Raw genomic sequence first — 12,322 nt, 5'->3', positions numbered from 1 at the left:
CTATGATGTCTCATTCCCTTGGAATCCGTACAAATACGGTATTTTCATTCTCTTCGAGTCCATACAACTATGGTCTCTTATCCCCTTTGAACATCATACAACTATGATGTTTCATTTCCCAAAAATAAAATTAAAAAAAAAATAAATAAAAAAAATTCATCAAATCCAATCCCCGATTCAAAAAATAAATAAATCCAATCCTACGAAAAATCTCTAAATTCTTCAAGCCCGTTTGAGAACGGTGGCTCTTTTCTTTGAGTCCATACAACTATGGTCTCTTATCCTCTTTGAACATCATACAACTATGATGTCTCATTTCCTTGGAAGCCGTACAAATACGGTATTTCATTCTCTTCGAGTCCATACAACTATGGTCTCTTATCCCCTTTGAACATCATACAACTATGATGTCTCATTCCCTTGGAATCCGTACAAATACGATATTTCATTCTCTTCGAGTCCATACAACTATGGTCTCTTACCCCTTTAAACATCATACAACTATGATGTCTCATTTCCTTGGAATCCGTACAAATACGGTATTTCATTCTCTTCGAGTCCATACAACTATGGTCTCTTATACCCTTTGAACATCATACAACTATGATGTCTCATTTCCTTGGAATCCGTATAAATACGGTATTTCATCTTGCCCAAGCCCATTCAAAAATGATGCTGCGTTTTCATTAAGAATCTTTCAAAAGTCATCCATTATTCTCTCTGAGACCATTTGAAAACGACGTCTCATTTCCTCTGAAGCTGTTCAAAAGCGATATTCCTTTCCCTCCGAAAATCCATTTGAAAATGGTATCCCATTTCTCTCGTTGCCAGCGGCACCGCAGCGGGTTTGTTTTATTGCATTCCAATTCTAGGATTTCATCTAAGGTCTTGCATTATATTAGGTTGCATTGTGTTTAGGGGGTCCTTTGTCGATTAAAGCTACGCAAAATGGTTCTGTCATTTTGACTTTGGTATTCGATGACTACGTCGTCTCTACCAAAGAGGGGCATCTGTAGACACCCACATTTTGCTTTACTTTAACCAACAATAACCTAATATATTGATCCATCCTCAAATTTTTTGAAAAAAACAAAATGATAAAGAGATGTACCTGGTGAGATGATTAGATCCGAAAAATTGAAAAATACATGATTGGTGAATTTAGTGTGTTAAATCCATGTGAGAACCCCCTCTATCATTGATTTATATGTTTTAGGTCATTAATATCTTGATCTGACTTTACGGATCATCAATCGGGACAAAATAAGCTAGGGTCACTTCATAGCCCGGACCCTGATTCCATTCCGAGACCCGATTTCCGTAAATCGTTAGATCAATGGCAGATCTTGACCTGGGTCTAACCATCCAAAACCACCTAACCTCTCCTCTCATCCTAACCATCCAAACCTCACCTAACCTCACCTAACCTCTCCTCTCATCCTAACCATCCAAACCTCACCTGACCTCACCTAACCTCACCTAACCACCTAACCTCACCTAACCTTACCTAACCTCACCTAACCTTACCTAACCTCACCTAACCTCACCTAACCTCCTATCCCATTCTCCTATAAATACCCTCTCATCCCACCATCAAAAAAGGAAGAAAAAAAAAAGAACCCCTCTCTTAGAAAATTCATCCCTCTCCCTCATCTCTTCAAGGGTTCGGCCATCCTTGCCGGATCGGGTGATTTTATACGTTGGGTGATATATATCAAAAGCAGCCATTATCAAGCAAGGAATCATCTTCAAGGAATTAACATCAAAGAAAAATCAAACACAAAGTGGGCTTTCAAAGAGGTAGGCATTTATTTCAATTCTATGTAGGGTCTGTTTTCATGCATATCTTTTACTTTAAAAGAAAAACCATGTTAGGAAGCATCTAGGATCAATCTTTAATCATAATCTTCTTGATGGTAGACTTTGAAGTTATACGTGTTTCCCTCTTCTCTTAACCCATCTTATCTTCATTTTTATTTTTCCCTAATGGTTCACACCCTGGTTCCCCCTGGTTAGCCTCTGGTTAGCTCCTGGTTGCACCCAGGTTCGCTGCTGGTTGCACCCAGGTTCGATGCTGGTTGCACCCAGATTCCCTGCTGGTTCGCACTCTGGTTCCCTACTAATTCGCACCCTGGTTCGCACCCTGGCCAGGCCCTGGTTGCACTCTGGTTCGTACCCTGGTTCACACCCTGGTTCCCCCTGGTTAGCCTCTGGTTAGACCCTGGTTGCACCCAGGTTCGCTGCTGGTTGCACCTAGGTTCGATGCTGGTTGCACCCTGGTTCCCTACTGGTTCGCACCCAGGTTCGCTGCTGGTTGCACCCAGGTTCGATGCTGGTTGCACCCTGGTTCCCCTGCTGGTTCGCACCCTGGTTCCCTGCTGGTTCGCACCCTGGTGCACCCTGGTCTGCACCCTGGTTTGTACCCTGCTACCTCCTGGTTAGACCATGGCTAGTCTCGAGTTTGCTCCTAACTTAGACTCGACTCACTTGACCCTAACCATTAACCCAATCCAACCTAACCATTAACCACACCTAAACCCCATACCCATAAGCCTTAAACCCTATAACCATAGCCACACATCAACCCAAGCCATACCTTTGTCCACTCACTGAGGCACACCATTTATCCATAAATCTGGTTACATTAAATCTAACCCAGCCAGGCCACCTGCAGCTTAAGTCAAATCGCCCCAATACAATCCAACCAAGTGGGATCCCAACCCAGCTCAACTGAGTCAACTCTAGCCAACCTCCCTAGTCGAGTTGACCCAACTCTCTAGTCGAGTATGCTCAACCTCTTTAACCGATTGGACTCTCCCCTTAGTTGACTCAATCCAATTCCTTAATCAACCCATCCCAATGCAACCGAGTCGCATTCGACCAAGTGGCGGCCTTCCATGTCACAACCGAGTCATTCCCCTATTCTACTAATGCCCGTTTACACCTAATAGAACTTCCTCCCTTTTGCCTAACCAAGTCATATCCCAACACAATCTGAGTCGCCTGTCTGAATCCATTTGGCTGAATCTCATAAGCCCGCCCATTTTGAATTCCCAAAATTCAAACCCTTGATGATTCCTATATGCTCAATTCTTTGATGCAAATTCCCAATTCCAAAATCCCATTGCTAAATCAATGTTTCTGAATCTCAAGTCCAATGCTCAAATACAAACCCGATTCCTGATCCAAATACCAATTCTGTTTTCCAAAATCCAAGTAACCTCCCCTGCGGAACTACGTGTGGCTTGATCCCCATCGCGGGTTACGTAGGCAATTTGGCACTCCCAAGTTCAGTCGCACCTTTCTCTGTCTTTCTCATTCCCTCACACTATTTCATCATCTCTTCCATCCCTTTTTTCACTAACCTCGAGAATTTAAATCGATTTGTCTTGTGTCTTTCGGAACCGTTGGATCACGGTTTCCGTCGTAAGGACCCTTAGAGCCCAATTTAGGAACACCGGTGTCGTGTCGTGTCCTAAGTTTTAGGGAGTCTTAGGTTTTAGGGAGTCCAGCCTCATCACGGACGTTTGCTATGTATAGCAACCGTGCCATAGGTCTAGTTACACTAGTCACCCAATCTTTCCCTAGGACAAGCCTAGTAAACTAGGATGTAGGCAAACCTGCATTAGTCTAAGGGACCATTTGCATTTAGATGAGAATCATATAGCATCTTAGATGAAATCCTAAGATAATAAAATCCTCAACTTGAATTAAATAACTTCTCCTAAAACTGTTGAAACAGTCAATCCCGTCTAGGTCGGTGTCCTAGTTGAGTTAGGCATAAGTAGCTTAGCTTAGGTGCACCGAACTACGTCGACTCTGATCCCAGTGAGGCTTGGGTACGTAGGCAGCTTGGATGTCTGATGGCATACCACCCGCGAGTCGGCACCACAATAAATTGTGGTGTTTTGTATATTAATTTTCTTGTAAATGCTTAATCAAATCATTTAGGGCTTTCCATGAAATTAGAATTCTAGGAGAACTTTCACTTAGATTGAATCCAGACAAATTAATAAATCAAGATACACATTTAGGATTCACATTGAAATTAGATCATAGGATGCATGTCACTTAGTTCGCACATTAACATAGAGTTGAATGAGCCATTTAAAATAAATTTAAAAGAGTTAGCTTTTGGAATCGAAGACCGATTATCGGGCAGGAATGGTGCATGTGGTGGATAACTCCCCATACCTTCCATTCTCGTAACCAGGTAGCGAGTCTAGATTTCTGGTTAATTATGGGTCCTAGATCCCACATCTAGGTGGCGACTCTGTCAGTCTCTTTCGTGTGGAATTCAGATTGCCTTAATGATCCCAAGTTCACAGGAAAGACGAATTCAAATCAATAATTAAAATGCACACGCCAATCGCGTGGGTACGAGAGACCAAGAGAGAGCGCGGCGGCTCGCGCCCCGCCCCTCTCGCAGGATCTGTGTCCCACAAGTACCATCGAGTTTAAAAACCCAATACTGATGGAGATATGTCATGATAATGAACTAATGTGGAAACTTGCTAATTTTTGCCTCATTCCTTTGCATATAGATTTAAGAAATGGCTTCTTTCAACCCCTTAGCTAGAATCCTTGAGGATAATAAATTGTCTGGTCCTAATTATGTGGACTGGAAGAGAAATCTCACGATAGTACTGAGAGCAGCCAAGGTGTATTACGTTCTGACCACGGTGACACCAAAAGTGCCAGATGACAATGCCACTAACGAGGAAAAAGGAAAATATAACAAGTGGCTTGAGGATGATGATATGGCCAAATGTTATATCTTGGCTTCGATGACCAACGTGCTACAACATCAGCACCAAGGGTTACCGACGGCTACGGATATGATGGCCAACATCAAGGAGATGTTTGGGGAGCAGAATCGCACTGCTAGGTTCATCACAATGAAGAGCTTAGTGTCCACCAATATGGTGGAGGGCACACCCGTCAGGGAACAAATGCTCAAGATTTTTGTTTTACTGGTTTTAAGGCTTCCGTTGCGCCTCTTCGACCGGCTGCCGCCTTACAGTGGTATCAGAGCCCTTAGTTACTTAGATGGAATGTTCCAGCAACCAAAGATAGATCATGGTTTTTACTGATGAGCCCGGAGCCCATTCCCGGCTATCCGAGGTTGCGGAACATCAAGACAGTGCATGTTTTAGAAACATTGGCTCAAAGTAGATCTTTGATTCTTGCACGATGGAATTTTGGTGATCAGCTGGAATCATGGAATTTTATATATTGTTAGAAATCCAATGATCCCAATAATGCCAAAATCCATCAGCCGGGTCAAAGTTTATGGTAGAAACAAGATCAGCCCATAAATGGAAAAAGTGCAGACTTGTGCACTGTCCGATTCTTGAGGTTTTCTTATTTCTCCAGCCACTGATGGATCCTAAAAGCAATCTAAAATGTTTTTTAATAATTCTGATTATTAAATAATCAATATGATTGCATGATCAATTGTTTATTGTTGATGGTGGAACATGCATGAGATGTATGTTGTTGTTTATACGTTCTGTTATGGAAGGATCCTAAAAACAATCTAAAATGTTTTTAATAATTCTGATTATTAAATACGCAATATGATTGCATGATCATTTTTTATTGTTGATGGTGGAACATGCATGAGATGCTTGTTCATATGTTCTGTTATGTTTAGTGCATGGTGAAAAGTTGGGCATAAAAGGACATGGACCTCAGCCTATGTATGAGATACATGGCAATTGTTTTTTATTTATTTAACTGTAATAAGTCCTTAGGCGGTTATGAAAATAACCGGTTTCCCAAGGATCATATATTGATGTATTGAATTATTTAGGCTAGAATTTGAGGTTTAAGATTCATGATTTGATGTACTGGACGCGGGATGCGAGCCGGTAGGCAATCGATGGTTGGGACTATCTTCTAGCGAGAGACGCACCGCGATGGGATCGTTGATGCTACAACCGGAGATGGTGCAGCCACATATAAAATATTTTATTTTTATTTTGGCGTCATATTATGGAACTTGTTGTGTGATTAGATCACACGAGTCCTATGGAAATTCGCCCTGAGGTCGGTTGGATTTTCCCAATGCGATTGGATGCCCATGATCACCACTCGGTTTGACATCTTGGACAATGGGGCTGCTGTTTTTATCATGGTTAGTGGGAGTGCCCTCCTAATCCAAGATGCTGAACCGAGAAGCACTTTAATTATGTTGTATGTTGTGTATTGCTGAGATGGATGTATGGTTTGGTTTATCTCTCGAAAATACCCTCAAATTTAATATTAAGTTGTAGAATGGGATTCATTAAAAATGAATGTTCTCATGGCCTTCCGCAGCCATCATTTAGTTGGCTAGTTAAAAGGATGTGCGGTCATATGCCAAAGCAGAACCCGCACCTTTTGTTTAGCTAGTGCAACCATCTGATTCTCATTGAGATATGGAAAATGTAGGGAATGTAATGGTCATATGCCAAAGCAGAAGCCAATTATAATTCCTTGCATGTTTCCTAGGCAGTGGGTTTGACTTAAACGAGCAAAGGATGTTGATGCCCAAAGGATAAATACATCGCAATGCTCGTAGGCCGTATTATATTGGAGATCGTATGTAACACGATGGATTAGAGGAATCCGCTCATTCAGGGCAAGTATGGTCTAGCATATAGTCGAGGGCCAATGTTGCATGGATGGGCTTCCAATGCCCATTGGAGAAAAAGTGTTTTTCTCTTGATCCTTGGGGTAGAGGGTCCCTTGGATGTAATGTTCAATGGGTAGTACCATCGAGTTTAAAAACCCAATACTGATGGAGATATGTCATGATAATGAACTAATGTGGAAACTTGCTAATTTTTGCCTCATTCCTTTGCATGTAGATTTAAGAAATGGCTTCTTTCAACCCCTTAGCTAGAATCCTTGAGGATAATAAATTGTGTGGTCCTAATTATGTGGACTGGAAGAGAAATCTCACGATAGTACTGAGAGCAGCCAAGGTGTATTACGTTCTGACCACGGTGGCACCAAAAGTGCCAGATGACAATGCCACTAACGAGGAAAAAGGAAAATATAACAAGTGGCTTGAGGATGATGATATGGCCAAATGTTATATCTTGGCTTCGATGACCAACGTGCTACAACATCAGCACCAAGGGTTACCGACGGCTACGGATATGATGGCCAACATCAAGGAGATGTTTGGGGAGCAGAATCGCACTGCTAGGTTCATCACAATGAAGAGCTTAGTGTCCACCAAGATGGTGGAGGGCACACCCGTCAGGGAACACATGCTCAAGATGATGGGTTTCCTAAATGAGCTTGATGTGTTGGGTGCCTTCTTTGATGCCGAGTCCCAAATAGACATAATTCTGGCATCCCTTCCTCAACCCTTTGATACGTTTGTGTTGAATTACAACATGAACATGTTGGAGGTTACGTTGTCAGAATTACTGAACATGCTGAAGATCTCCTTAAAAGGAACCGGAAATCAGCCTTCGTTGTCGAGGGAAATGTTCCCAAGGCGCCCAAGCCAAAAGGCAAGGGTAATAAGAAGAAAGGCATGGGTTCCAAGAAACATACTCCTAAAGTGGTCAAGAACAAGGGTGGCTTTAAGAAGAAAAAGTCACAAGGCAACGATGGATGCTTCCACTGCGGTAAGACAGGGCACTGGAAGCGAAACTGCAGGTCATACCTGGAGAGCCTGAAGAAGGGCAAACCTTCAGAAGGTAAGTTTGAAAGTTTCGTTGCTGAAACCAATATGATTGGTCCTGTTTTCTCATGGTGTGTGGATACTGGTGCGACCTCACACATCTGCAATATGTTGCAGGGATTCAGGGAAACTAGAAGGCTGACTGATGGCGAGCTGTACCTACAAGTCGGAACGGATGCAACAGTTGCAGTCCAGGCTGTAGGAGATTTTAAGTTATCATTCTCTAGTGGTAGTAGTTTACTTCTTAATGACTGTCTTTATGTACCTTCGATCAGGAGAAACTTGATTTCTGTTTCTAAGTTGATTTCAGATGGATACTCTGTGTTTTTTAATAAAATGTTTTAATAAAGAATGGAAATTCCTTGATAACTGAAGGTACAATAATTGATGGTCTATATATACTAAATGCCTTAGAGAATGTTAACTTCACTGAGAGTATAGCGGTTGCAAATACCAAAACTCTAAAAAGGGATAGGAACACTGCTAATCCGACCTATCTTTGGCATCTTCGACTAGGTCACATTAACCTAGAGCGGATCACTAAGTTGGTTAAGGATGGCCCATTGGATTCAATCCAAGTGGAGCCCTTCCCAACTTGTGAACCGTGTCTGCAAGGTAAAATGACCAAGGTTCCCTTTAAGAGCAAGAGTGGAAGAACTAGAGATTTATTGGAGTTGATTCACACTGACGTATGTGGACCCTTTTCTCATGAGACGAGAGGTGGTTTTATCTATTTCGTGACATTTACGGATGACCATTCTAGGTATGGATACCTATACCTAATGCGACGTAAGTCTGAGACCCTTGAAAAGTTCAAGGAGTTCAAGAATGAAGTAGAGAACCAATTGGGTAAAACCATTAAGGCTCTTCGCTCTGATAGGGGCGGAGAATACCTCTCTACCGAGTTTAGGGACTACCTGCGAGAAAGTGGAATAATCTCTCAGTGGACTCCACCTGCAACACCACAAAGAAACAATGGTGTGCTAGCGAAGCTCATCATACTCCGAACCATATCTAACAAGGTTCGATTCCTCCTTTCTGCAACTCTGTGGTGTTGCAGGTGGAGTCCACTGAGAGATTATTCCACTTTCTCGCAGGTAGTCCCTAAACTCGGTAGAGAGGTATTCTCCGCCCCTATCAGAGCGAAGAGCCTTAATGGTTTTACCCAATTGGTTCTCTACTTCATTCTTGAACTCCTTGAACTTTTCAAGGGTCTCAGACTTACGTCGCATTAGGTATAGGTATCCATACCTAGAATGGTCATCCGTAAATGTCACGAAATAGATAAAACCACCTCTCGTCTCATGAGAAAAGGGTCCACATACGTCAGTGTGAATCAACTCCAATAAATCTCTAGTTCTTCCACTCTTGCTCTTAAAGGGAACCTTGGTCATTTTACCTTGCAGACACGGTTCACAAGTTGGGAAGGGCTCCACTTGGATTGAATCCAATGGTCCATCCTTAACCAACTTAGTGATCCGCTCTAGGTTAATGTGACCTAGTCGAAGATGCCAAAGATAGGTCGGATTAGTAGTGTTCCTAACCCTTTTTAGAGTTTTGGTATTTGCAACCGCTATACTCTCAGTGAAGTTAACATTCTCTAAGGCATTTAGTATATATAGACCATCAATTATTGTACCTTCAGTTATCAAGGAATTTCCATTCTTTATTAAATCATTTTATTAAAAAACACAGAGTATCCATCTGAAATCAACTTAGAAACAGAAATCAAGTTTCTCCTGATCGAAGGTACATAAAGACAGTCATTAAGAAGTAAACTACTACCACTAGAGAATGATAACTTAAAATCTCCTACAGCCTGGACTGCAACTGTTGCATCCGTTCCGACTTGTAGGTACAGCTCGCCATCAGTCAGCCTTCTAGTTTCCCTGAATCCCTGCAACATATTGCAGATGTGTGAGGTCGCACCAGTATCCACACACCATGAGAAAACAGGACCAATCATATTGGTTTCAGCAACGAAACTTTCAAACTTACCTTCTGAAGGTTTGCCCTTCTTCAGGCTCTCCAGGTATGACCTGCAGTTTCGCTTCCAGTGCCCTGTCTTACCGCAGTGGAAGCATCCATCGTTGCCTTATGACTTTTTCTTCTTAAAGCCACCCTTGTTCTTGACCACTTTAGGAGTATGTTTCTTGGAACCCATGCCTTTCTTCTTATTACCCTTGCCTTTTGGCTTGGGCGCCTTGGGAACATTTCCCTCGACAACGAAGGCTGATTTTCGGTTCCTTTTAAGGAGATCCTCAGCATGTTCAGTAATTCTGACAACGTAACCTCCAACTTGTTCATGTTGTAATTCAACACAAACGTATCAAAGGGTTGAGGAAGGGATGCCAGAATTATGTCTATTTGGGACTCGGCATCAAAGAAGGCACCCAACACATCAAGCTCATTTAGGAAACCCATCATCTTGAGCATGTGTTCCCTGAAGGGTGTGCCCTCCACCATCTTGGTGGACACTAAGCTCTTCATTGTGATGAACCTAGCAATGTGATTCTGCTCCCCAAACATCTCCTTGATGTTGGCCATCATATCCGTAGCCGTCGGTAACCCTTGGTGCTGATGTTGTAGCACGTTGGTCATCGAAGCCAAGATATAACATTTGGCCATATCATCATCCTCAAGCCACTTGTTATATTTTCCTTTTTCCTCGTTAGTGGCATTGTCATCTGGCACTTTTGGTGCCACCGTGGTCAGAACGTAATACACCTTGGCTGCTCTCAGTACTATCGTGAGATTTCTCTTCCAGTCCACATAATTAGGACCACACAATTTATTATCCTCAAGGATTCTAGCTAAGGGGTTGAAAGAAGCCATTTCTTAAATCTACATGCAAAGGAATGAGGCAAAAATTAGCAAGTTTCCACATTAGTTCATTATCATGACATATCTCCATCAGTATTGGGTTTTTAAACTCGATGGTACTACCCATTGAACATTACATCCAAGGGACCCTCTACCCCAAGGATCAAGAGAAAAACACTTTTTCTCCAATGGGCATTGGAAGCCCATCCATGCAACATTGGCCCTCGACTATATGCTAGACCATACTTGCCCTGAATGAGCGGATTCCTCTAATCCATCGTGTTACATACGATCTCCAATATAATACGGCCTACGAGCATTGCGATGTATTTATCCTTTGGGCATCAACATCCTTTGCTCGTTTAAGTCAAACCCACTGCCTAGGAAACATGCAAGGAATTATAATTGGCTTCTGCTTTGGCATATGACCATTACATTCCCTACATTTTTCATATCTCAATGAGAATCAGATGGTTGCACTAGCTAAACAAAAGGTGCGGGTTCTGCTTTGGCATATGACCACACATCCTTTTAACCAGCCAACTAAATGATGGCTGCGGAAGGCCATGAGAACATTCCTTTTTAATGAATCCCATTCTACAACTTAATATTAAATTTGAGGGTATTTTCGAGAGATAAACCAAACCATACATCCATCTCAGCAATACACAACATACAACATAATTAAAGTGCTTCTCGGTTCAGCATCTTGGATTAGGAGGGCACTCCCACTAACCATGATAAAAACAGCAGCCCCATTGTCCAAGATGTCAAACCGAGTGGTGATCATGGGCATCCAATCGCATTGGGAAAATCCACCCGACCTCAGGGCGAATTTCCATAGGACTCGTGTGATCTAATCACACAACAAGTTCCATAATATGACGCCAAAATAAAAATAAAATATTTTATATGTGGCTGCACCATCTCCGGTTGTAGCATCAACGATCCCATCGCGGTGCGTCTCTCGCTAGAAGATAGTCCCAACCATCGATTGCCTGCCTGTGGACCCCGATTCGGAGGACTGAGTGCCGAGAGACGCGAGATCCCTCCTGCAATCCTCTAAGATCTCCACAATGTGAGAGAGCTCTACCAAGGAACTCTCGAAACGGATGCCACCCTCATAGCATAGCACGAGTGGCGGTGGACCCCGATCCGGAGGACTGAGTGCCGAGAGACGCGAGATCCCTCCTGCAATCCTCTAAGATCTCCACAATGTGAGAGAGCTCTACCAAGGAACTCTCGAAACGGATGCCACCCTCATAGCATAGCACGAGTGGCGATATAAAAAGAAAGAGATATGTCTCGATCCGGAGCCAAGGCTCGAAACCGAGACATATCTGAAATAAACTCAGAGTCGCCATCCATGGATATGCCATGGAACCCTAAAATCAAATCCTCTGTGCAATGGATAACCAGAAATATATATGGGTTCGTGCCTGGTTACGAATGGGGAAGGTCTGAGAGCACCCCCAATTCGTCCGAGTGCAAGCACTTGGTCTCTTATGCCATTTTTAGTAACTCCAAAGAAGTTTGAATAAAAATCATGTGAAATGGGAACAATCCTCAGGACTCGTCTACCTAAGCATGCATTTCCTGAGGATAAAAATAATAAACACATATAAAATAAAATGAAAGATGTGCCACCTAAGCATAGCTAGGTTATGAGTGACAAGCCTAATGGGTGTCTAAGTTCTGATGTGCAAACACATGCAAGCTATAGCTAAAGGTATGAGATCAGTACAAAGAAAATGAGAAAACATATCAAATCATACAATAACTACACAACAAATCCTAAGACTCTAAATTATTAGC

At 42.5% G+C, this 12,322-nt stretch overlaps 2 protein-coding genes across 2 annotated transcripts; both read left to right on the top strand.

Annotated features, from left to right (window-relative positions):
* Positions 1 to 4,553: 4,553 nt before the first annotated feature.
* On the top strand, positions 4,554 to 5,093 carry LOC143891234 (uncharacterized). Its single transcript, XM_077395857.1, has one exon. It carries the CDS (start codon positions 4,554 to 4,556, stop codon positions 5,091 to 5,093), a length of 540 nt encoding a protein of 179 aa, XP_077251972.1.
* Positions 5,094 to 6,863: 1,770 nt separating this feature from the next.
* On the top strand, positions 6,864 to 7,428 carry LOC143891233 (uncharacterized). Its single transcript, XM_077395855.1, has 2 exons — positions 6,864 to 7,346; positions 7,420 to 7,428. The coding sequence occupies exons 1-2, from the start codon at positions 6,864 to 6,866 to the stop codon at positions 7,426 to 7,428; spliced, it is 492 nt and encodes a 163-aa protein (XP_077251970.1).
* Positions 7,429 to 12,322: the final 4,894 nt, after the last annotated feature.

Source organism: Tasmannia lanceolata, unplaced genomic scaffold (assembly GCF_043159265.1).
Source record: "Tasmannia lanceolata isolate RefF3 unplaced genomic scaffold, GAP_Taslan_0.1 ptg000013l, whole genome shotgun sequence".
Lineage (NCBI taxonomy): Eukaryota > Viridiplantae > Streptophyta > Magnoliopsida > Canellales > Winteraceae > Tasmannia > Tasmannia lanceolata.
Note: the sequence above shows the minus strand (reverse complement) of the source record. Positions and strands in the feature narration are given on the sequence as shown.